The sequence below is a fragment of the Chiloscyllium plagiosum genome, unplaced genomic scaffold (genome assembly GCF_037043375.1).
Source record: "Chiloscyllium plagiosum isolate Xiang-an unplaced genomic scaffold, Cpla_swu_hap1 HiC_scaffold_7, whole genome shotgun sequence".
Lineage (NCBI taxonomy): Eukaryota > Metazoa > Chordata > Chondrichthyes > Orectolobiformes > Hemiscylliidae > Chiloscyllium > Chiloscyllium plagiosum.
This window is the reverse complement of record NW_028270145.1, coordinates 71,450,011-71,476,622: the sequence shown is the minus strand read 5'-3', so window position 1 is coordinate 71,476,622 and position 26,612 is coordinate 71,450,011. Positions and strand designations below refer to the sequence as shown.

At 40.0% G+C, this 26,612-nt stretch overlaps 1 protein-coding gene across 3 annotated transcripts in view; it reads left to right on the top strand.

Moving 5' to 3' along the window:
• lrp2a (low density lipoprotein receptor-related protein 2a) overlaps window positions 1-26,612 on the top strand; it is a 337,835-nt gene that overhangs the window by 174,885 nt on the left and 136,338 nt on the right. For all 3 annotated transcript variants that reach the window (XM_087989117.1, XM_043693942.2, XM_043693941.2), the window contains exons 37-43: window positions 4,179-4,418; window positions 10,793-10,978; window positions 13,310-14,230; window positions 15,079-15,244; window positions 20,480-20,638; window positions 21,970-22,259; window positions 25,769-25,972. In XM_087989117.1, coding sequence (XP_087845243.1) covers window positions 4,179-4,418; window positions 10,793-10,978; window positions 13,310-14,230; window positions 15,079-15,244; window positions 20,480-20,638; window positions 21,970-22,259; window positions 25,769-25,972 — 2,166 coding nt within the window. The remainder of the gene's footprint in view (window positions 1-4,178; window positions 4,419-10,792; window positions 10,979-13,309; window positions 14,231-15,078; window positions 15,245-20,479; window positions 20,639-21,969; window positions 22,260-25,768; window positions 25,973-26,612) is intronic.

Below are 26,612 nucleotides of genomic sequence, written 5' to 3'. Positions count from 1 at the left end.
CAATTGTTTAATATTAGATTAGATTCCCTACAGTGTGGAACCAGTCCACACTGACCCTCCAATGAGTAACCCACCCAGATACATTTTCCTCTGACTATCGCACCTAGCGGTATGGGCAATTTAGCATGGCCAATTCACCTGACCTATACATCTTTGGACTGTGGGAGGAAACCCACACAGACACAGGGAGAATGTGCAAACTCCACAGAGTCAGTCACCCAACGCTGGAATCGAACCAGGGACCCTGGTGCTGTGAGGCAGCAATTGCTATCCACTGAGCCACTGTGCCGCCCACATTGCAGAGCTGACAGAGGAAGGAATTCCACACTCCCATTTCACATCAGTTCAGCTGCCATATTGTGAAATGTAAAAGTCTTGACAAACATTTTGATAGCTGCATCAAAGGGTAAGTACACAACGTAACTATTGTGTTCAGGTGCGGTGAGGATAGGATGTCAGATGGGTAAGGGGGAAATACCTGCCAGATAAATGTGTCAGCTGGGAAGAGTGACTTTAAGAGAGCTCTAGGCATGGGGGATTTGCCCTGTGCAAAGTACAATTTCCTGGGCAATTCCTTGGGAGCCTGCTATGATGGGAATTCCACAAAACCTTTGCTGGCATAACAGCTGTCTGGCCAGTGGAAAATCCAAGCTTTTATTTCAGCAAAAGCTTCTTAGAGTAGAAAATCTAGTCAGGAACTGTGAATTTGGATTTGGTCCCATTGCAATGAAAGGGCTGCAGTTTGAACGCAAATTCTGGTGCCAGAGAAGGTGAGTAGGGAGCTTAATTACATGCAAGTTCAAAATTATAAATGCTGACGGCAGGATAAACCTCAGCAATTAAGTTTTCTGACATTAAAGGGTGGGGTCCAACTTGTCAAAAGCATGAGCTGGGAGGCTTATTTGGATGCATTTGAATCTCACTAAAATGTCTTCTCACAGAGTCAAATGTCCTTTTTCAACCAAGAACTAAGTGTGTTCAGGCACCTGACTGTATATAAGCATCCACTGACTGACCTTGACATTCCTTAGAATTTGGAGCAAGTACTTGCTGATTTGTCTTGCTACCAATAAAGCCTTAAATCAAGATGATTATAGGAATTCCATGTGGAGCAAGGGCAGCACATGGGAGGAGGCTGGCCGTGTCTGTGGGGCAGGGTAGAGTGAAAGCCCTGCCAGAAAGGGGGAAAGGCAGAGTACTACATGAAGGGTAGAGATTGTTCAGGGAAAGCAGACCAGTCTTAAAGAAGACTGAAGAAAGACATGGCAGCATGTGTTTGTCCCTTCCTAATCTGGGGTTGCAGTGCTGTCCAGCAAGGGTGCATCATAGAAAACTGGGTGTCGAACATTTGGTTAGTGATCTCAAATATTTTGTGGGAGGATTTGAATGGTGATAGAGGGCATAGTCACAATCAGATGGGGATGTGTTAGGGTGGTTATTACAGGGTTATGGGTGTCTGGTGTAAGGTCTTGTAAGGGGGTTCATGAAAAGTGAGGATGCAAGTGGCCTGGAGAATGGGAGGGGTCTGATTTCAGGTGGTGCAGTGTTAAGGTCCAGAACAAGGAGATGGGGGTGCCCCTGGAAAAGATGACACTAATAATGGATCCCCAAGCTGCATTGCTGCACATGCATCCACTAAGATCTTCATTGAACAGATGATAGGAAAGATCAAAATGAGATTTAGATGTTTGACTAATCAGGTAATGCACAGAAGTATAACCCAGAAAAATCACCCGTGTCATTGTGGTGAGCTACACCTTACAAAATTTCACACATCAACGTGGAGAATGTCTTTTAAGAGGAAGAGGTGGATGACAGATGTCTTCTCCAATGAAGAAGGTGGCAATGGACATTATGTGGGCCTAGAGGTCATTTACAAAGAGACAGTTCAAGCCAGTGATCAGACAAGGCTGGTAAACTCATGAACCAATTCCAAGCTGTGTGAGCTACAGATATCTGTATTTATAAAAACTGAAAGAACTACGGATGTTGGACATCAGAAACAAATCAGAAATTGCTGATTAGGGAGGGGCAGCCACTTCCTGGAACCATCCCATCAGACCTTCAGCCAACTTTGGCACAATGTCTGTCATTGATCCTTGACTATCTGAGGCTTCTATCCAGGTTACGACTGATCTGTCCCAATGTGAGTCTTCACAATAGCCCAGGATAAAATAAAAAACAGTCCGTCCTTGGATCACTGAAGCTTCTAATGATCTTTTCAGTTTTCATTTGCTTCTGCCTTTTTGGTTACATGGCAGCCTCGGTTGGAACAATTGATCTCAACTTGCACTTCTACCTTCTGAATGTTACATGGGCTTCTGTCACACACCAAATATGTGGGTATCTAGTTGAAATATTTGAAAAAGAAAATCATCCTTGGGATGTTGAAATGAGTTAATGACAGGCTGAAACAGTGGATGGAAGAACTCACTACTTCCCCTTCCATTCTATAAAAATCATTTGCATAATTTAAAACCTTTACTTCATTGTACGAAGGTTCAAACATAAAGCTATCAGTTAGAGTGCTTTTTAATGTAAGTTTAGGCACTGAAGAAAATTGTACTAACTTAGCTCTGATTGTCAATTCCATGTGAGAGTGCATCTTGAAGCAAATCAAGAGAAAGTTGCTGTCTTGTCAGTTATCTAAAAGGTTATGAATGGAATCTGCCAGAGGAATTGCTGGAACTTCAGCTGCATTTCAGTGTTTATGCCAGGAATGTTCGTGTTAATGTAGATTCATGCTACCAGTCAAAGAGCTTCACATTGAAGCTACACACAGCAGAACTCTGTTCTATGTAGATGAAAATATAAATACAAAATGAGCTTTACTTGTTAAATCTAGACTGTTGAAACACAAGCCAGACTGAGGGATTTGTGGCTTAATTGAACATGAGTAACCATTCAGTTTCTTTAAGCTCTCATTCAGCTTCATGTACTTATCTTGTGATATATCCTGTTGTTACACCACCCAATTTTTTTTTTACCAATTTCTACCAACTAATTTATAACAAAGAGACATTAACCAGAACAAGCAGCAATCTACTTCTCATCTGTAGATACAGTAAGGAATGGCCAGACAAAATGGGAAAGAATGATGGTGAAAAGAATATGGGTAATATGGGTTTGAATGGAAGGGCTGCAGTGAGAACTGAGCAAGAGGTCAGGCAAAACCTATCTCAATGTTGGCATCAACTTGCTGCATCTTTTAAACAAGGTCTTGGTATCAAAGTAAAATTCTCATTAGGCAAAATGTTAAGCAGGATTCTTGTTTGTTAATGAACTGCACATCCCATCTCATTAATTTGCAGCTTATCATCTTACCACTCACCACAAGCAAACTATTCTGCTTCGTCTCTCCTCCTTAATACTGATCACCGCAAACAGCTTCTCTGGGCATGATCCACAGGCACTAGCTGCACTGACCTCTTAACCGTGAATATTGGCATTTGATATTTGCCAACTCCTCAGGATTTTCATGCCCCCCCCCATCCACATCCAAGATGCTTAGGAATAGACCTGCATTACAGAGCTCATTAGCAACTAGCATTGAAAAACTGCTCAAGAGTACTTTATGCATATGGACAGATTGGACTGGGCTGCATCTTAGGGATGCTTGCTTGCTCTGTTAGCATTCGCTTACTCACTTAGAGCGTACCTGCATGTTTTATCACATAAATACTTTATTACATGTGGTATCAACTACTTTCTAAAAAAATCCAAAACTTCATGTATAGACTCTCTAGTTCTAGCAGGAAAAAGATGAGAAATGTTACAAAAGATAAACTATTTCTATCAGATGAATGCTGTATTTTTCTAAGTTGAATTGGTCATGAAGTTGTTCCAATAATGGATATAAGAACATGTATAGTTGCGATTTACATGATAAATTATATCATAATATTGAATTGCCAAAGCAAGAACATAAAAGCTTTTTTGAAAAACAAAGACCTTGGAAAAGCATTGATTACAACAATTTTCATACCTCACAGTTTAATTAGCAATTGGTGATTTGCTGTTTGTGGAAGGCCATCATGCAGAAATGATTTGCCTGTAAAACAACGGTGTTGCAATTCAAAAACTAAAATTGTTTGTGAAACTTTGGAATGTTCATAACATTGAAGTACTAAACACAAAAAAGTTAATTGTACTTTCATTTTGTTTTCAATTTTTCTTAGGATCAGCTGGTTCCTCCAATGGATGCAGTAACAACTTTGGAATGTGCGAACAACTGTGTCTACCCAGACCCAATGGAGCCTCTACTTGTGCTTGTACTACAGGCTACCATATTAACCCAGATAACAAGACCTGCTCATCCTTCGATTCATTTTTGATTGTGTCCCAGCTATCTGTTATCAGAGGATTCAACCTAGATGCAAGTGACCATTCTGAAGCCATGGTACCAGTGGGTGGCAATGGTAAGTGCAAGATCCTAATTCTCAACAGTAAAGTTAACAGAAATGTCACAATATGGCACACTTTTATGGTACATCCTGCATTTTCTAGTAAAAATTTCAAAAATTATCCAGCTGGAGGTCTACCATTCTTTACAAAAAATGTTAAAAATGATGCACGGCTTGCCAAAATTATGTGAGAAAATGTTTTAAAGACAAGCCAAGTTATGATGTACTTTTCAAGTGTGTTTTGTTATACTTTATTAAGAGATTAATTAAATTAAACAAATTTTCATTAGCATGATTCGCATAAAAGTCTGAACATGCTCTTAACCAAGTTTAAAACAAAAACATGGAGTTCTACATGCAAAATCAATTGGAAGTTAAAGATTGTGACAGAAATTATACTCATTCCTCTAATTTCTCTCAGACATTGCTGGATTTGTAACAGTGTTCTATAACTTAGTTCGGCTAATTGTTTCAAAATTCTGTATGTATTTTCTACCTTGCTCCCAATTTACAGAGGCACTCTAATCCTATCCATCTCCCAACTCAAACTGGTGTTTTATACTTCTTCCCTTCCTCATTAGCATTAATATTTCTTCTGCTTTTTCTTTTTTGATAGCATACATTTTCCTTTCTCTTTCCTCTATTCCTCCTATTCTTAATTCATGCTGTATTCCTTCTCCTCAGTTAGTGAAGAAATCTTTCTGTCTTTTCCTTTCATCATTTTGTGGGTGGCACGGTGGCACAGCAGTTAGCACTGCTGCCTCACAGCGCCAGAGACCCGGGTTCAATTCCCGCCTCAGGCAACTGAACGTGTGGAGTTTGCACATTCTCCCCGTGCCTGCCTGGGTTTCCTCCGGGTCCTCCGGTTTCCTCCCACAGTCCAAAAATGTGCAGGTTAGGTGAATTGGCTATGCAAAATTGCCCGTAGTGTAGGGGAATGGGTCTGGGTGGGTGCGCTTCGGCGGGTCGGTGTGGACTTGTTGGGCCGAAGGGCCTGTTTCCACACTGTAAGTAATCTAATTGCTGTTACCTTTTTTTATTGAATGCTGCTGCTAGTTGGGGATATTAATAAATGCTATATGTTGGTGTGGACCTTACTCCTCTCTCAAAATTAAATTTATCAAGTGTTCTACCCATAGCATCCATCATTATGCTATGTAAGTAATATTTAACAGAACAGTTTTATAGTAAAATTTGTTAGAGACCAGAGAAACCTCCCCCAAAATAAGTAATGGAGATATTTTACAGGCATGTGTAAGGCGCTGTGCTCCAGATATAATTTGATTGGTCCACTACCAAGCTTTAATCAAAACATACTTTTCTTACAATGCAATTAAAATGCAACAAAGCAAAGAATTGGTATAACTTTATTGACATACAAACGAAAATATTATTTGACCAATAAGTATCAACTGTTCAATATAGACTGGATCCCATAAACATGACCTTTGGCAAAATGCACTGCAGCAAAACAATTTGTTTTTTTAAATGCTGTCTCTCTCCAGTCCAGTAGAAAGAAACACTGACAGAAACAATCTGCCCCTTCTGATTTTGAAGATGAAAAGTCTCTTAAGTTTTCAATCTAGCAGTAGAGAGAACCCTAGCTGTCTGCTCCAGCAGCTAACTAAAAAAACATTAACTGAAAGCCAAAGCAATGTCCTCTGGGTCTGTATGAACCTGACCCTGCCCACTTTTGATTCTCCCTGCCCAGGGAGAAACCTAAAGTTATTGAAAACTGCCTGTCAGGAGGAGACACCTCGGTAGCACTGTGACAAAATCCCTCTGCAAGAAAACAGGACAGAACATATCTCTTAAAGGCACAGTATTGTCAAAAATTAATTGTAATATGAATTACCAATCCTCAGATTCCTGATTGTATGTTTTTTGCAATTTGACAGATGGTATGACTGTAGAACTCTATCATATTTCTGTGTACTTTATAGCAGCAAATATAAAATGTGTAATCTGAAGGCGAATGCTTTTTATGCCCTTTTCATCCTGAAATTATGCAATTTAATCTTTTTACCGGAAAAGAAAATCCTTAAATTCCTATCAAGGATTTAATGATAAATAGCTATTTTTAAACACTATTTGAGGTGTTTAAAAATTAAGTTACATCCAAATATTTCTGGAGAAGGGTCACTGGACTCAAAATGTTAACAGTTTTCTCTCCACAGATACTGCCAAGACCTGCTCATTTTCTTCAGCAATTTCTGCTTTTGTTTTAGAATATTTGGATTGGATTTCCAGCTCAAATCATTCCAAAAACTCTTGTTAATTTTGTTTCAGAATTTTCATGGAGCATAGAACAGTACAGCATAAGACAGGTCCTTTGGCCTCACCCGGTCTTTGCTGACTATGATGCCATTCTAAGCTAATCCCATCTGCCTGTGCATGTGTGTACCTAAATGTTTCCTATCTGCTTCTACTACTTCCCTTACAGGCCTTAGCCTCAGATGCTTTAGTGAAAACGATCCAAATTTGTCCAACCTCTCCTTATAGCTAACACACTCCAATCCAAGTAACATCCTGGGAGTAAATCTCTTTGCACCCTATTCAAATCCTCCACATTCTTCATATCCTCCACATTCTTCATATCGTGTGGTGACATAAGAACTAGGAGCAGGTATAGGACGTCCGGCCCGTTGAGCCTGCTGCGCCACTCATTAAGATCATGGCTAATCTTTTTGTGGACTCAGCTCCACTTAAGCGTGTTTTCGTCATATCCCTTAATTCCTTTATTTCTCAAAAAAAATCTACCTTAGCTTTAAAGGCGATTACTGAAGTAGCATCAACTACTTCCTTAGGCAAGGAATTCCATAGATTCACAACCCTCTGGGTGAAGAAGTTCCTTCTCAATTCAGTCCTAAATCTGCTTCCTCTAATCTTGAGGCTATGCCCTTTTGTCCTAGCTTCAGCTACCGGTGGAAACGTCCTATCTACTTCTGTTTTATCGATTCCCTTCATAATTTTATATGTTTGTCGAAGATGCGCCCTCATTCTTCTGAATTCCAATGAATATAATCCTAATCTACTCAACCTCTCCTCATAAGCCGACCCCTTCAACTTTGGAATCAACCTAGTGAGCCTCCTCTGCACCCTCTCCAGTGCAAGTACATCCTTTCTCAAGTAAGGAGACCAAATCTGCACTCAGTACTCCAGGTGTGGCCTCACCAGCAACTTGTGCAGCTGCAATATTACCTCTCTCAACCCCTTGAGCAATGAAGGACAAAATTCCATTTGCCTTCCTAATTACCTGTTGTACCTGCAGACCAATCTTCATGCACAAGGACACCAAGGTCCCTCTGCTTGAGGGACCTTGGTGTCCTTGCTGCATGCTGCACCTTTTTACCATTCAAGTAATAATCTGCTTTCACTGTTACTCCTACCAAAATGTATGACTTCACATTTATTCACATTGTATTCCATCTGTCAGACCTTTGCCCAGTCACTCAATGTACCTATGTTCTTCTGCAAAGTTTCACAGTCCTCTGCACACTTTGCTCTGCCACTCATCTTAATGTCATCTGCAAACTTTGACACTGGACATGTGGACCCCAACTCCAAATCATCTATATAAATTGTGAATAATTGTGATCTCTGAGACACACTACCAGTCACTGATTGCCAGCCAGAATAGTACTCATTTATCCCCGCTCTTTGCTTCCTGTTAGTCAACCAATGCTCTATCCATTGTAATACCTTGCCCCTAATGCCATGCAACCTTATCTTATGCAGCAGCCACTAAAGGTCAAAAGCCTTTTGGAGATCTAGGTACACAACATCCACTGGGCCCACATTGTCCACCTGGCTCAAAATGTCTTCACAGAATTCCAAAAGATTTGTCAGACATGACCTGCCTTCTTGAACCCATGCTGCGTCTGTCCAACAGGACAATTTCTTTTGAGGTGCCCTGCTATTTCTTCCTTAATAATAGACTCAAGCCTCTTCCCCAATACAGAGGTTAAGCTAACTGGTCTACAACTCCCCATCTTTTGTCAACCTACCTTTTTAAACAGTGTCCCAGAGTCCAGTGAATTTTGGAAAATTACCGCAGTGCACCTGCTGTTTTCCCACCATCTCTTTTAGTATCCTGGGATGTATTCCATCAGGGCCAGGAGACTTATCGATCCTTAGCTCCATTAGCTTGCCCAACACTACCTCTTCTGTAAACTGATTGTTTCCAGGTCCTCACTTTCCTTCGTCTTTGTCAATTTCTGTCATGTTATTACTGTCATCCACTGTGAAGACTGATACAAAATACCTGTTCAATTGGTCATTTCATCATATCCCATAACGAAATGCCCTTCTCATCCTCTAGGGGACTTTAACCACTGTTTTTCATTTTATATATTTATAGAAATGTTTGCTATCTGTCTTTATATTCTGTGCTAGTTTTTTCTCATACTCTATCTTACTTTTCTTTCTGGCTCTTTTTGTGGCTTTCTGTTGACTTTTAAAGTTTTCCCAGTCTTCTAGTTTCATACTGTTTTTGGCCACTTTGTGTGCCTTCTTTTTCAATTTGATAGCCTCCTTTATTTCCTTAGACACCCATTGGCAGATTATCCCTTGTCTTACAGTCCTTCCAGGGTTCTGGGGGGCGGGGATGGTGACAGTAGGATCTATGGGGGGCGCGTTGGAAGAATGCAGGTGAGTGGCTTTGGTAGGGGCGGAAGTGGTGGCGAACACGGCAGTTGAAGGGTTACTCCCTGGATTATTCCCTGGGTTATGTGCAAGTAAGGCTGGAAAGAGGAAGATAATACAGTTGAATGTATGGCTAAAGAGCTGGTGTAGGAGAGAAGTCGTCAAATATTTGGATCATTGGGATCTCTTCCAGTGTAGGAGGAACCTGTACAAGAATGATGGGTTGCACCTAAACTGGAGGGGTACCAATATCCTTCTATGGAAATTTGTTAGTACCTGGACACCCCGCACTGGCCTATTACCCGCCCTTGACCACTTCATTTCCAATTGCCGCCAAGATATTAACCGCCTCAAACTGTCTACACCCCTCCCCCACTCCAACCTCTCACCCTCACAACATGCTGCCCTCCACTCCCTCTGATGGTGAGGTTGGGATTGGAGCAAACCAGCGGATAAAGGGGGTGCAGTGGTAGTTTGGTGCACTGACCTCTACACTGCTGAAGCCAGGCGCCAACTCGAAGACATGTCTTCCTACTGCCCTCTCAACCATGACTCCATCCTCATCACCAAACCATCATCTCCCAGACAATACAGAACCTCATCACCTCAGGAGATCTCCCACCCACAACTTCCAACCTCGTAGTCCGGGAACCCCGCACCGCCCGATTCTACCTCCTTCCCAAGATCCACAAGCCTGACCACCCCGGCAAACCCATTGTCTCAGCCTGCTCCTGCCCCACTGAACTCATCTCCATCTTCCTCAATGCTGTCCTATCCCCCCTCATCCAGGAACTCCCCACATACGTTCAAGACACCACCCATGCCCTCCACCTCCTCCAAGACTTCTGTTTCCCAGTCCCCAACGCCTCATCTTCACCATGGACATCCAATCCCTCTACACCTTCATCCGCCATGACCAGGGCCTCCAAGGGCTTTTGCCTGAAACGTCGATTTTCCTGCTCCTCAGATGCTGCCTGACCTGCTGTGCTTTTCCAAACTCTGATCTAAACTCTGGTTTCCAGCATCTGCAGTCCTCACTTTTGCCTAATAATAAAGAGATAACAACCCCAGAATCCTGTTTTTCAACTTCCTTCCTAACTCTCTACATTCCCCTTGCAGGACTTCACCTCTCTTCCTGCCTATGTCATTACTACCAATCTGGACCATGGCCCCTGGCTGCTCACTGTCCCCTTTCAGAATGTTCAGAAACAATTTTGACCTTAGTACCAGGGAGACAAAACACCATCTTGGAGTCTTGCTCATGGCTATAGAAACACCTATCTGTGCATCTGTTTATAAAATCCCCACTCACTACACTTCAATCCTCCCTACTGTACATCACAAGCAATTGTAGTGCCACTCATCTGTCTGCTGCTGTTGATTTCTTCTGAAGCCACCCCCTGAACAAACCCTGAAATGCTACACTTTGATGAGAGGGGAATAGCTACAGGGAAATCCTGCCTGCCCATCTATCTGGATGAACCTTTGGTGTGACCACCTCCCAGAGACTCCTATCTATAAAATTATTCACCTCCTGTGTGCTTATCAATTAGCCCAACTGCTGCTCCAACCGATCCATGTGGGCTGAGAGGAGCTAAGGTGGACACACTTCTACATACAAAGTTGTCGGAGATATTTGATTTCTCTCTAATCTCCCACATCTCACAGGATTTCTTTGCATTTTTTTGCCAAACCAGGAATTGTGCATTTAGAATTAGTAATATGTTGATTTTTTTTTCTTTCAGCTCGCTTTGCCCTACATGTGGATGTACATATAGCATCAGGATTTATTTACTGGTGTGACTTCAGTATGGCATCTTCAAGGAATGCTATTCGGAGGATTAAACCTGATGGGTCTTCCTTCCAAAGCATCCTAGTTACAGGAATTGGTCAGAATGGTATTCGGGGAATTGCAGTAGATTGGGTGGCAGGTCAGTGCCTGATGAACTTGTAATCTTCCAGCTTTACAGTAATTACCTATAATTTCTTTGTGCAGTATTAAAGAAAATCTGTTAACTAAACAATAGAAAACACCTGTATTAATGTGGCAGATTTAAGCAAGACATCCGAAGGTGCCTCATAGGAGCATTGTAAATCAAAGTGTGATACCAAGCGTATAATGGGCTATCAGCTCAGATGACTAATAGCTTAAAGAGGTAGATTTGAAGGAACATTTTAAAGAATGAAAGCTGCATAAAAAAACTGAGAATTGTAGACAGGGTATTCTAAAGCTTGGGGCCTGAAACTATGACCACTACAAACCGGTTGTGGAGGAAGCCAAAATTAGAGAGCGCAAATATATCAGATAGTTCTGAGCTAATGGCAATCTTTCCAAAGATTGGGAGGTACAAGACCACAAAAGATTTAAAGATGAGGATATGAATTTTAAAATCAAGATTCTGCTTAGCATGAAGTTGAATGAAGGTCAGTAAAGAGGGGTGGTAGAGGAATATGTCAAGTCATGGGCATCAGATTTCAATACCTCAAGTTTATTGAGGGTAGAGTATGGAATATTAACTATGGGCACATTAGAGCAAAGAAAAGAGGCACAAATAAAGATGTCACTGGCAGATGAACTGTGATAGGAATGAAGTCAGGCAATGTTGTGGATGTGGAAATAGGCAATCTTAGTGAGGGCATAAATATGAGGTGGGAAGATCACCTTCGGATCAAATGCTTTAACATAGTTGAGAGCAGACTCCACTAATCTTGGGCTGTTAGTAGGAGAACATGATTTGTTTATTGCAAACAATATCTCACTCTTGTAAATAAGGAGAAAATAACTTGGAACAACTGCAAGATAAGAGAAATCTAAAATTTGTTCATACATGCGAATATTTTGCTAAAACGTCTGCTTAAGTAACAATATACTAATTTTTGTCTTTTAATTATTAACAAGTCCCAGTCTCACTAAATAAATGAAAACCTGAAGAAAGCTATTTCACATGCTTTCTAGTACAAAATCCTGCTACATCTTTGAACAGTATTCAGACAGTACTGTAGTTATAGATAAGTCAAGTTTCCCTTTGGCAGTGTATCAGCTACAGATCAAATTTCTGTGTTCTATGTTCATATTTCATTGTTATATTCTTATTTATTTCAATAATGATAATTGCAAAATACCAATGTAAAAATTTAGGTTTTGAATTTGCATTCTGCAAGCTTTCCTTCACCATCTTGTAATTGTAGAAACCCATACATATAAACTAAACATTCTTATGTAATCATCATCACTGTTAAAACCAACTGAAGAGGCATGAAATGACCTTTTGGAGATAGTCGCGCTATGCATGGATTTCACAATTAGTACAGTTTAACACCAACTTGATGTGAACCAACTTGATGTGAAGCATTTTAAAAGTGCTTTGACTGTCATGTTTCATGTTAAGATTAAATGCTTTTTAAATGCAGTATTAAGAATTGTTAGTCACCTGATAGGACAGAATCTGAGCATTGTTAAAAAAGAGATGCATTCATAGCTTTTCATCTTGCACTCATCAGGACAGATGAAAGAATGCCAAATTTCAAAGGGACCAATAATTTTGTCAGGCAGCAGACTTTGATTGTTTGAAACATTTCCTTGGGGGAATGCACCAGGCAACAGTTGTCACATAAAGTTCTGTTTAAATGCAAAAATTGTAATGCCTGCATAATGAAAATATTTAACCTGTAAAAAGTGTGAGTGAGCCATACTGCAATCCCTAATAATAACCTTCCAATGGTATTCTTCAGTCTGTCTTAAGTGCAAGACAAAAAGCTTTGACAATGTCTTTTTTAAAGTTCAATAATAATAAGAATTGGTTGTCTGCATGTGTGCAGGTGTGCAGGTACTAGTGTAGCTCAGGTATGCTGACTCTGCATTATGATCTTCTGACTGGAAAGTGTAGCTTAACAATAGTCTGGTATACATGTTGTTATTATTGGTGTTTGATGTTGCATCCTTGGTGACATACAGCTATTTCACTTGACAATAAGAACCTTTTCCAGTCAAACATCAGTTATTGAAATTTTGGCCTCTGCTATAGTTTGAAAAGAAAAGAATAAACTTTGTATTATATAATGATCAGCGATGAATGATAATATTAAAATAACTCAATGATTTAATTTGTATGTGACCTGGATTTACATCTCTCTGATAAGTGTACTGAACCCCAGAATAATTTAGTATGACAGACTGAACCCAAAGCATACAGATTTCATTGAACCACCTGTTCATCCTTCAGAAAGAATGATATATATGTTTCTTCTTTTATGTGATGCAGGCAATCTCTATTTCACAAATGCTTTCCAAACTGAGACATATATTGAAATTCTCCGTTTGAATACCACTTTTCGTCGAGTTCTCCTGAAAACAACAGTGGATCAGCCAAGACATATTGTAGTAAATCCAAAGATCCGATATATCTTCTGGGCTGATTATGGTCAGAATCCTAAAATTGAACGGGCTTTACTTGATGGCTCCAACAGAACTGTCTTAGTGGATGATGGTATTGTCATGCCACGAGGTCTAGCTGTGGACCACACAAATAATTACATCTATTGGGTTGATGACTCCCTTGACCTAATTGCTAGGGTCTCACCTGATGGTGACGAACATGAGATAATTCGTTATGGCAGTCGCTATCCAACCCCATTTGGAATCACTATCTTTGAAAACAGGATGATTTGGGTGGATAGGAACTTGAAGAAGATTTTACATGCAAGTAAAGAACCTGGAAGCATGGAACAACCGTCTGTTATCCGAGACAACTTGAACTTGTTAAGGGATGTGGTAATGTTTGATAAAAGGATTCAGCCAACATCTCCCAGGCAAGTTAGCAATAACCCTTGCTTGAGCTCTAATGGAGAATGTGCCCAATTTTGTTTTGCATTGCCTGATTTGCAACTTCCAAAGTGTGGGTGTGCCCATGGTAGGTTGGCTGCTGATGGAAAACAGTGTATGACCATCACTAATGATTATTTGATATATGCAACAGAAGGTTCCATTCAGAGTCTTCACTTGGATACAGCTGACCATACACGACCCTTCGCAGTAGTAAATGTATGGTGGACTGCAGTGGCACTTGACTATGACAGCAGTGACAAAAGAATTTATTTTACACAAAACTTTGGCCAAGGGCGCAGCATAATCAGCTACATCAGTCTTGCAGATGTCTCTGCTTCCCCTACACAGGTGGTATCAGGTAAATACAACAATCATTTTATAAACAGTAATATGACTGTTTATTATACCAGACTAAAATTGAGTGCAGCATTCCACATTAGCACCAAAGCAACAAAAAAATTATTGGTTAAAAAATGCTCTTGTATGCTTAATTCTATGGCTGTGGATTCCTTTGCATCTGTTCTCCCTTTGCACTACTATTGATGATTGAGCCTTCAACTGGAATTCTTTCCATTGACCCTACCATTCATTCCCTTACCCCATCAATGTCTTTTTCTATGGCTAAGTGCTGTTTGTATTCAATTGTATCAGTTTCCGTGAAGCACTTTAAGACATGTTACTACATTGTCGTAAATGCAAATTATTATTGTTGTATCTATTGTAGAGTGTAGAATCCAGAGTTGCTAACAACCATGTTTATTATCAGTCTGTATTGGTTAAAACTGATCATGGACAAACCATTATTGTAAATTATATTCTCAATTAAACAAAAAACTGGAGCTTCCTATCACAGAAAGAAAAATTCTATCAATACAATTGATTCCAGTTGCAATGTATGATTGAACCTTATGATTAATTCGATTCAATGTTCCTACTGGTTTTCATTATATTAATTTTGAAGCTGGAATTACAGACCCAATGAATTCTGCCCAGAAATATAGATCAATCATCTGACATTGGTGGTTGCTGTATGCATTGTTACTAGAATTGCTTTCTATTACTTAGATTTTAAATATGCTCTAAGAATGCGTGTTTCGAGTCTACATTAATATTGGTTCAGTCAACGAATGCTTGCTTTTTGCTTTTATACATCAGTAATTTAAATATTTTAAACCATTAAGTAATATACAAAAATATTTATTCAAGGCTTGGGTGCTCCTGATGGAATTGCCTATGATTGGATTAACAAGCGGATTTATTATAGTGATTACTTGAATCAAACAATCAGCTCCATAAAAGTGGATGGCAGCGATCGGTCAATCATTGCAAATGTTCCGAGACCAAGAGCTATTGTACTGGATCCTTGCAGAGGGTAAGCTTCTTCAAGCTGCAGATTGAAACTGAGTACTTTATTTTTCAGGTCATATCACAAGCAATCTTGGTACCTTCTTAACTTTTTGACCAGTTAATGTAATTAGTTTCCAAGCAAATTCCAATGGTTTCCATCCAGCAGCCAATTTCAAATGTTCTATTGGACATCCATGCAAGCAGAGCATGACAACAAAATAATACAACATGTACAGGATTGAGTAGGAGGACTTGAACCAGACAGACTGAGAATGACCAGATATCAAACAATGCTGAAAGATTGTTATGATGTGAAAGCAAGTTTAGCTGTTGTCGACTTGTGATATTTCAGAATTTACTAAAAGTAGTAGGCTGGATCTTTTGAACTCTTAATACTTATAGTGGAAAAGATGAGCAGAATTATGTTCAGTCAGTTTTATTCACTGGTATAAATAGGTAAAAGGAGACAGTGATGCTGTAACTGCTGCCTGATAGCTGCTGTTTGTGAATTTGTGAGCTTTACTTTCTGGTTCAACAATGAGACCATCAGTCTTGTATGATGGAATGATGATGTTGATTTTAGTCACGGCTCTCCATCAATAACTAAAAACAGGATGATAGAGCAAAACAAAAATTGTTGGCTTGCTGCTGGTCAGCAACCTATTCTATTTTTTGGATTGACCTTGATTTAAGTAGCTGGAGTTCCTATTTGAAAATGTTTAGCATGGGGGAAAGAGGCTTAATGAATATGTATAAATTGGGGCTACAGGATCTTGTCAACAACCCAAAGCCATTTCTGACCCTTCCCGCGTTGTTACTGCTAACTCCTCAAACTGCCCACTGTATGTGGAATGATGGAGGAGATGACTTTTCACAATATTCAAAGGCATCGTTCATGCTGTTAGGTAACATGCTGGAATGCAATAACACGTGCAAGCCATTTTGTTTGTACTACACAGTAGCTTTTGGCTGTTTAAACTTTTAAGGCATGTAAAATCTCCAGAACCCTTAAAAGGATCTGGCAATGCATTTTTATCTTCATGGGATTTTGTCTGACAGTCCTCTGCTATGAAGACACAATGAGGACAGCAAAACAGAGCTGCAACTGCAAGAGGAGGAAATAGAAGGTTTACTTGTGGGAATCATTTGTGCTTCAAATACAATTGAGAGGTTAAAGACACTTACCTGTGTTTTTTGAACAACAGCATAACAAAGGGACTTTTCACAGAATTGTGTCAGTTCCTGCAACAAGATTTGCCTCTTGCTCCCATTTTTGCCTGGTCACTGCTACCTTGGACATCTTTTCCTTGAGCTTCTTCCAGGTTGTCTTATATGATATTGAATGTAACATGTCAGTCTGCATTAAGTAGATGACTGCCATGTTTGCTTCAGTGAACACTTCCATCACCCTTCCCATGAGCATCTGGAAGCCATAGGATTAGGCTTTGAAGCTTGCACAGATGGCAACATTTCCAAGAGAATTCTAATGTTGCCTATATCTATGTCACCCACTGGTGTCTTTTTCAGGACCTTGTGTACTCAAAGCATTCGTTCTGTTGGTAAATAGAATAGAATAAAAATTTGTTGCTATATGTACTTCTACATGAAAAATATAGTGAAAAGTTTTATAAGTCGCCACACCACACATGCTTACATCAATGACAGAAGTCATATGTAATAATAAAAAGAAAGTAAAATTAGGGCAAAGTAGATCATTGAATGGATCCTGGGCTCAGGGAAAGCCGATTTAAGAAACAATGGATTACCCTAAAAATGCAGCTGGGATGAGATTGCCATTCTAGGACAAGACTGTTGTGACGGGCCACTGGAATATTGGGCCAGAAGCCTCTGCCAAAGCAGACCACCATGCCAGGCTAATACCACCATTCCTAGATGTGACCACCTGCCAGGCCTCTGGAATATCTGGAAGTTGAAGACTAAGAAGACCTCCACACGGAAACAAGATTGCCACACCAGGAGAAGACTGCATCTTGGGAGACCGCCAAACTGTGCTGAGACTGCCACTTCTCCCCTGTCAGGCACCCAAGCCAAGCCACAGATTTGGATCCTTACCCTGGCCTGTGAGACTGGCTCGGGGGAGTCAGCCCAGGACCTGATCCTCACTCACTGGGAGGTGGAGGGAATGACCTGATAGAAGTAAAAGATTGTGAATGGCATCGATAGAGTGGAAAGTATGAGGCCTTTTCCCAGGGTACAGGGGTCAATACTCGGGGACACAGGTTCAAAGTGTCGGGGATGTTTAAGAGATTTACGAGTCAAGTATTTCACACAAAGGGTGGTGAGTACCTGGAACGTGTTGCCAGAGGAGGCGGTGGAATCAGACACAGTAGCAGCATTCAAGAGGCATCTGGATGAATACAGGATGAATTGGAAGGGAATAGAGGGATCCTGTAAATGAAGACACTTTTAATATGGAAGGGCAAAATTTGTCAGTGCAAGCTTGGAGGGCCGAAGGGCCTGTTCCTGTGCTGTGCTGTTCTTTGTTTTTGTTTTTTGTTCTTTGTTCTATCCCAGGGTCAAATGGAGCTCTGTCCAGCTTGTCAAATGATGCTGATGTTGCTAATGTTGGTCTTACCTCACACACACCCTGTGTGATGTAACCTGTATGCCTCTATCCACCTTTATTTTCTCATCCTACGATCTGTATATCCTTGTTTACTGTGATCTACCCATACTGCTCATAAACAAAGATTTTCACTGTACTTAGGCACACATGACAATAAATAAATCCAGTCAAATCAAATCCTGGTGTTGCTGCTACTGCTGCCATTACCAGAGGCCTCCTCCTTCACCTGCTACTCTCCTGACACAAAAGAAAAAGAATATATAAGAATAAAAATATGTAACCGGGAATGAGCAGAAGGCAGCCCAACATGCAAGTCTGGGGCCATTTTCTTGGCAGCTGCCATCCTCTATCCCTCTAGCTCTTTCACAGAAAGTGAAAGGCACACTACTTGGAGACAAAGAGTATCACATGTACGCTTGGTGTGTAACTCGTCTGTGAACCTCTTTGTACATATCTGTGTTATAGACTTGTGGAACCTAATTGAGTCTCAATGAGCAGATCATCAAAGTTCTGAAATTATTCTGCTGATTAGACAAGCCTGGTGGCTTTCCCCAAAGATAGCTCACAAAATGTGACTCATATAATAGTGATTTGCTGTTTGCAGAAATGATTTGCTCTCTAGTTGAGACAACATGTGAGGCCACTATTGAATGAAGGCTTTCACATTGAGGTGGGTGAGGGCAATGCTGACATAGAAAATAATGGAGAAGTAGAAGTAGTTCAATAACAACCTACTGGAGAATAATTCAGCTGAATGATCATGTGTTTTGGACTTTCTACCCTTAAATAACTTGCATTTAGTCAAAGATCGGTATTGAATGACATGTTAACTAACATTGCAAGACCATCAGCTAGTGCAAGAACAGTCTGTAAACAAATATTCCAAAAAACAATTAGTAATATTTTGCAGCTTTAAACAAATGCTGAACACCATAACACTATTTTGAGCTCCTATGTCTTTCTCAATTACTCTCTCTTTCTCTCATGCTTCTGTGAATTGCTACCTCAGTTAATGCAGCATGACAACTAGGAAGTTGCTGAGGCATAATCAAATGGTATTTGGTAGCCTATAAGGGGCACAGTCTAAATATGTTGCAGTCTGAGAGAGAGCAACAAGTTCCAATTCCATGCTCCACTATTCTACAGAAGGAAAGAGTGTAGGAGATTTTGGGTGCAGCTGAAACCGCCATCCATTTGATCCATATCTGACAACATGAAGAGGAAGCGACACAGTCCTGAGCATATATGGGCTGGATTCAAATATCCCTGAATGATGCTTTCGGTTGTGACACAGACTTCTGGAAGAGTTTGCATTCCCTGCGATAAATAAACAGTGCATAGTTTCTTGCACTGTGCAACAGAACCACACACCTGTCATTCATAGATTTTCCTGCACGTATCGCAGATTCTCTGATAGTCAGTTACTGTATTGAGCCAATTCTAGTGCAATTTCTTAACATAAAATTTCTTTAAAGTCTCAGCCCTGTGGCACAAGGGTTAATGTGGGACTTTGTCATTAACACCACAATAATGGTGAGATAGGAGATCACATGATGGAAAGACATGTAGAGAGCATAATTATGATTTTGGCATTGTAACATCTAGTCACGTGGAGCTGTATATAGTTCCTTCATACGTAATAAAGCAGTTTTTGTCTCAAAGTTACAAAGACTCAGGAATCATAGTGAGGCTAGACGAAGCAATGTAGAACAGCAATACCCCCACCCCCAACCGCTGCCCAGATCCTGCACCTCTCTCCGCTTCTTCAAAGATGAACTCAACTCTAATCTATCATGAACTGTTTCCTGGGCAATGCTTTTCACTCTTAACTGCTCATGCACAAATGTTTAATGGACTATCATGTAGGGGCCTCACTAACTCAATATATGCATCACATGGATAGCTGAGTTCTGTGTTGGCACTTGAGCATGAGAGTACTCAACTCAACCTTCACAGTTCAAGACTATCAGATATCAAACATGGAAAGAAATAAGGGTTAGTCAATGGTAAACAGGAGTAGATGAGTTGCAACACAGTGCACCTACAGATTATATTGCTGCGATTTGGACTTAAGTAGAAAGAAAAAAGGAAAGTAAGTATATTTATGAGATGTATGATGTAAAGCAGCTTGCCTGATTTTCCTTCATTAATCTACATGAAAGAAATTGAAGCCAATTACTTTTCATGTTTGAGCTCCAAGCTACCCAATTTGTGGAAAGGTGCTCCATCCAGGTTTGGACTAGGACAGGGGTGGGGAACCTGCGGCCTTAAGGCTGCATGCGGCCATCTAGGCCATTGTGTGTGGCCTTTTGAATGAATCAAAATTTTGCAGAACAAATCTTTTATTAATTTTTTTTGTCCTTTATTATTTTTATTTTAATCTTGAAATTAATGTATTTAAAATACCAGAGAGTAAAAGAAAATTCAACGAAATAATCCTCACAGACTGACTGCTACAATTAAAAAAAAATGTGAATTTTGAAGAATACATAATTGAAGTTTCTTGGATGCGGCCTTATTAGATTACAACTAACATAATGCGGCCTTCCAACATGAAAAGGTTCCCCACCTCTGGACGAGGAAAATCTCCCTTGGGTCTTTTACTTTGTATTAAAATAGCAGTATTAATACAGAATATTAAACATTTCCTTAATTGTTATGTTTTTCTGACAGGTATATGTATTGGACTGATTGGGGAACTAATCCTAAAATAGAACGAGCAACATTAGGAGGAAGCTTTCGTATACCCATTATAAATACCAATTTAGTGTGGCCAAATGGACTGACAATTGACTATGAAGATCAGAAACTCTACTGGGCTGATGGTTCTCTGTATGTTTGTACAATGTTTACACAATATTTATTGATTTTTTTGCCACTAATAGATTGTGTGAAAGAGCTAAAGTTTTATTTGGGTGTACCTATAAGTTTTACATATTTTTTGCATCTAACATCAGTATCAAATTATTTTCATGGCATCAGTTATCTCATTCTACAACTTTGTTTGAAATTGTGCTTTTGCTGCAAACATATATGAACAGCATTCCCTGCTACAGTTTTAAACTTAAATCAACATTACTACAACACTTTTTGTTGTTATCCCACTAAACAAGATTGTCAATTTAAGAACATGTAGATTTTGTGTTAGAATAAGCCATTCAAAAGGCCTCAGATTATTGTACCTAATGTGTTGTGCTCCATATGAACCAGAAAAGGACTTTATTTTCAAATTTTCAGATGCTATGTATTCATCAAAGTACAGCTATAGTGATGAATATATTGATTCCTTGAAGCTCTTTAGTTTTAAGATATTGATTGGATCCTACTAATGCTTTAAGCAGAGAAAGAACAGTTGATGGGCAATTCTATGATCTGGATAGCCCCTCCATTCCTTCCTTCACATAAAGCCTTCCAGAATAGTTGTCCTGTCTTTTACTTCCTTGCTGGTAAGCCTTCATTTCAGTGGCAACTGATGGGCTCTCATACAATTCTTCAGGCCAACTGCAACATTCAGGTAAACAGCTGACTGACAATGCAAAATGAAGTCTAGAGTTAAGATATGTGGTGGCTGAAATTTGAATCCAGTGAGTGTGTTGCACACTCTCTCTTTTTCACACCAACCTGAAACTAGCCCAGCCTTAAAATCGGCTCTTGGATGTTGTATAATTTATCTCATGATGGAAAGGTGGTGGAACGATCCAGGTAGTGAAGGGTTAGGTAAGTTCCATCTGAACACACAAACCTGAGGGTATGTATAGCCATAAAATTGCCAAGAGGTATGATGTACCTGAGAAGGAGAAACGATTGACGTTAAATCCTTGCGGAATACGTTGGTAACAGTGTAGATGCAAGAAAATATTGCTTGAAGCATGCAGACTAGGACTGGCCAGATAATTTTATAGCATTGCTTTGAATTACAATAAATATAGTTACTGAAAAAACATTTTTACAAATCTCTATTCATTGTGCTAATTTGAGATTTGAACCCTTGCTCTGTGGTTCTGAATTTAAATAATTACATATCACCAAATTCTTTTCTAATCATTTCTGCGGTTTTACTACCCCGTTGTGGTTCCCAGTGTATAATTGAGATGTGAGTCATTTGAAAATGTCAGTTTCTAATAATTAATATTTTCTGCAATGTTTAATCATATTCATTTCAGAAGGAAGATTGAGCGGTGTAGCCTTACAGGTACAGACCGTGAGGTGATTGTTAGCACTGCAATTTACCCATTTGCAGTGACCCTCTATGATGAGTATCTCTACTGGACAGACTGGAACACTAGAAGCATCTACCGGGTCAATAAGCATGATGGGGCTGACCAGACTGTGATGATACAAAACCTCCCACATCGCCCAATGGATATTCATGTCATGTCTGAGAACAAGCAGCAACAATGCAGTAATCCATGTGATCAATTTAATGGTGGTTGCAGTCACATTTGTACTCCAGGTATTAATTATTCATACCTATAATAGTTAAATAATTGGACAAAAATATTTCTTAATATTTTTATCCATTCTATCTTTTGAGAACACACCTTATATAAGAACAAATTATATGAATGGAAGCAAGCCATTTTTAGCTTCATGAATGTGTTCCCCCATTTAATTAGACATGAATGTTCTGAACTCCATTTGTCAACCTTCTACAAATCCTTTGATTCTCTTGCCTAATGAAACTCTATTAATCATGGTGTACATTTCAATTATTGAAGACTTTTGGGTGAAAACAATGATCTTTGTGTGGAAACATGCTTCCTGATTTGATTAACCACAATAGTCTAGTTTTATCTCCAGAGAAATATTTGCCCCATTTTCAATCCTGATTTGCACTTTGTACATGGTGCACTTTGGGAGGTGCGGTATTCATTGAAAGGATTCCTAGCCTCTGACTTGCTCTTATTGCCACTGTATTTATGTGGCTGGACAGTGGTGTCCACCAGGATGTTGTTGGTGTGGTTTCAGGGTTTACAATTCCACTGAATGCCAATGGCCCATAGTCATAGAGTCCTACAGCATGGAGGCAGGCCCTTTGGCCCAAACCGGTCAATGCTGACCAAAATGTCCAGCCACGCTAACCCCATTTCCCTGCACTTGGCCCATATTTCTTCTAATCCTTTCCTTATCCATGTATTTGTCCAAATGCCTTTTAAATGGCGTTAATGTACTCACCTCAATCACTTCTGCTGACAGGTCATTCCATGTGCATACACCCTCTGTATAAAACATTGCTCCTCAGGTTCCCTTTTATTCTTTCCCTTCTAACCTTAAATTGATGCCCTCTAGCCCTCGATACTCATCTTTGGGAAAAAGACTGAGTGCTATCCATGCCTCTCATGATCTTATACATCTCTATAAGTTCCCCCTCAGTCTCCTACGCTCTAAAGAAAAAGTCTTAGCTTGTCCATCTTCTCCCTATAACTCAGACACTTGAGTCCAGGCAACTCTTTCCAGTTTAATACCATGCTTCCTATAGCAAGGTGACCAACACTGAACACAACACACCAAATGCAGCCTCACCAATGTCCTCTTATAATTGCAATATGACTTCCCAACTTCTATACTTAGTGCCCTGCTTGATGAAGGCCAGTGTGCCAAAAGTCGTCTTCACTGCCTTGTTTACCTGTGATTTCATTTTCAGAGAACTCTGAACCTTAACTCCAAGATTCCTCTGTTCCACTACACTCCTTAAGGCCCTCCCATTTACCATGAAACTCCTACCTTGATTTGACTTTCCAAAATGCAAGATCTCACACTTATCTATGTTAAACCCCATTTGCTATTTCTCAGCCCACTTCCCCAGCTGATCAAGGTCCTGCTGCAATTTCTGATAACCTTTCCCATTGCCCACAATACTGCCTATTTTAGTTTTCATCAGTAAACTTACTAATCATGTTTTGTACATTCTCATCCAAATCATTGATATGGATAATAGGCCCAGCACTGATCACTGAGACACTCCACTAGTCACAGGCCTCCAGTCCGATAAGCATCCTTCCACTATTTCCCTCTGCTTCTTGCCATCAAGCCAATTTTGTATAAAATGTGCCAGTTTGCCCTGGATTCCATGCGATCTAATCTTCCAGAGCAGCCTACCATGTGGAACCTTATCAAAGGCCTTACTGAAATCCATTAGACTACGTCTACTGCCCTGCTCTCATCCATCTTCCTGGTCATTTCATTGAAGAACTGTAACAAATTTGTGAGGTATTATTTCCCACTCACAAAGCCATGCTGACTACTCTTAATCAACCCCCAAATGCATGTATATATTATCCCACAGAATCTTTTCAAGTAAATTACCCACCACAGATGTTAAACCTACTGGTCTATAGTTCTTTCTTTCTTTGCAGCTCTTCTTGAATAGTGACACAATATCTGGGACCTCACCCGTGGCTAATGATGATGCAAAAATAGCAGCCAGGGCCCCCGCAAATTCTTCTTAAGCCATTTGCCGTGTTCTTGGATATAACTGGTCATGACCTGGAAACTTATCCACCTTCATACATACTAATACATCGAAAACTTCCTCTACGGTGATATGGACAGTCCCAAGATATCACCACTAACTTCCCCAAGTTCCCAAGTCTTCATATCTTTCTCCATGGTAAACACAGAGGAGAAATATTCATTGTGAACCTTGCCCATCTGCTGCGGATCTACACATATAGCCCACGTTTTGGTCCTTGAGGTGTCCCATTCTCTCTCTAGTTATTCGTTTTCCTTTCATATGCTTAAAGTACCTCCTTAGATTCACCCTAATCTTCTCAGCCAAGGCTAACTCATTCCCCCTTTTCACGCTCCTGATTTCCTCCTTCAGTAAACTCCTGTATTCTCTGTATACCTCCAGGGATTCCCTTGATCGCAGTATGCCTGTACCTGAGCTATACTTCCTACTCCTTTCTGGTTGAAGCCTCAATATCTCTTGACATCCAGGGTTCCCTATTCCTTCCAACTTTGCCTTTTACCCTCTCAGGAACTCTAGCTATCTCACTTTTAAAGGCCTCCCACTTGCCAGAGGTCCCTTTGCCTGCAAACAAACTACTCCAAGTTTTGCTAGGGTTCCTTAATGCTTTATTTGATTAAATGCTGCCTTGTTGCAAAGAACAGTCAGTCTTGTCTCACTTCTGGATTTCAGTTATTTTGTCCATATTTGGGCCAATGCTATGATACAGCCAGAGGCTGAATGATCCTGATGGAGCCCAACTAGAGTGGCAGTGAACACGTCATTTCTTTGCTAGTGCTGCTTGATAAGACAAGCTTTCTATCATTAGACTAATGGGGTGATAATTGGCTGCATTAGATTTGTCTTGCTTTTTGTGAAAAGAACATTCCCTGGAAAATTCCACATAGATGTCAGTGTACTGGAACTTCTTGGCTAGAGATGCAACTGGTTCTGGAGTACAAGTCTTCAGTGCTTTTGCTGAAATGTTGTCAGATCATAGTCCTTGCAGTATCCATTGCCTTTAGCTGTACTATGATGTCATGTGGAATCAGTCAAATTAGTTCAAATTGGCATCAGTGATACTGAGGACCTCAAGAGCAGGCAAGGTTATTCATTCACTTGGTGTTTCTGGCTAGTACCTGATGCAAGTACCTTAGCCTTGCACAGACATACTTAGCTCCACATCATTTAGGATGGGAATATTTGCAGACCCTTCACCACCAGTTACTTGCAGAGCTTAGATCTGGTTCTGCATTTTCACTTCTGTACGTCATGTATCCAGTTTCATAATCCAGCTAAGAGTGTTATACATTTGGAAGATTAGAGCTGAGGGAGACAAGCGGAGTAACCATTTAAATTTCATTGATAATTAGAGTCCATAGCATTATTCCAATCTCAATGGTAACATGTTGTTTACATGTTATGTAAAGCACTCTTTTATAGATTTGTTTGTTATAAGTTTGATTAATGAGTATGAGTACTGTGCTGACTTTTATATTGCCATTGTGCTTTAGGGCCTGAGGGTGCAGAATGCCAATGCCCTGCTCATGGAAATTGGCGCATGGTTAATAACAATAAAGACTGTGTTTCATCTGATGCTACTACATGTCCCACTGGCTACTTTACTTGTTTGAATGGACGTTGTATCCCAGAAAGGTGGAAATGTGACACTGACAATGATTGTGGAGATCAAAGTGATGAAACAGAGAGAGTGTGTGGTAAGTTCCTTTTCATAAGATACAAAATGTATCTTCATCATAGTAATCAACTTCATCATCAAAATCTATCATAGTGGCAATAAACTTGATTTTGGAAATGATTCATTATCAGTCTTCAGTTATATACAGTAGAAATGGAACTTGTGTAAAATACCTTCTTTGAAGTCACAAGTACCAAATGGACATTTGAGCTAACATAATTTCAGTTTATAACTGGTACAGACATTCCGTTCACTAGATGCTGTTATTAAAATGCAAGTTTCGGCATTTTTGTGAATATTGTGTGGTTCTTGATAAGTCACGTTAGCTCCTCTATTCTCCCTTTTTCAACTTTGCCAAGTTGCATTGTTTACATTGGAAACCTATTCCGCTACATTTTAAGCTGCAGATTATGTATTCAACTTCTCTGGGGGCAATCCAGCATGCAAGCATAGGCCACTACTGGCACTGCACAGAGAAGCAAGATGTGAAGGAGCTATGATGAATGTAGGTATGGTGTGACAAATCATTTTCAAGCAAGATAGTGAAGTACAAAACAGGATTTATTCATAGAATGTAATGTTTCATATGTTCTGTCTGACCAACACCAAGTGTCTCAGAAGTCTCTGTATATGATCTTTTTTGAGTGCGCATTAACCAA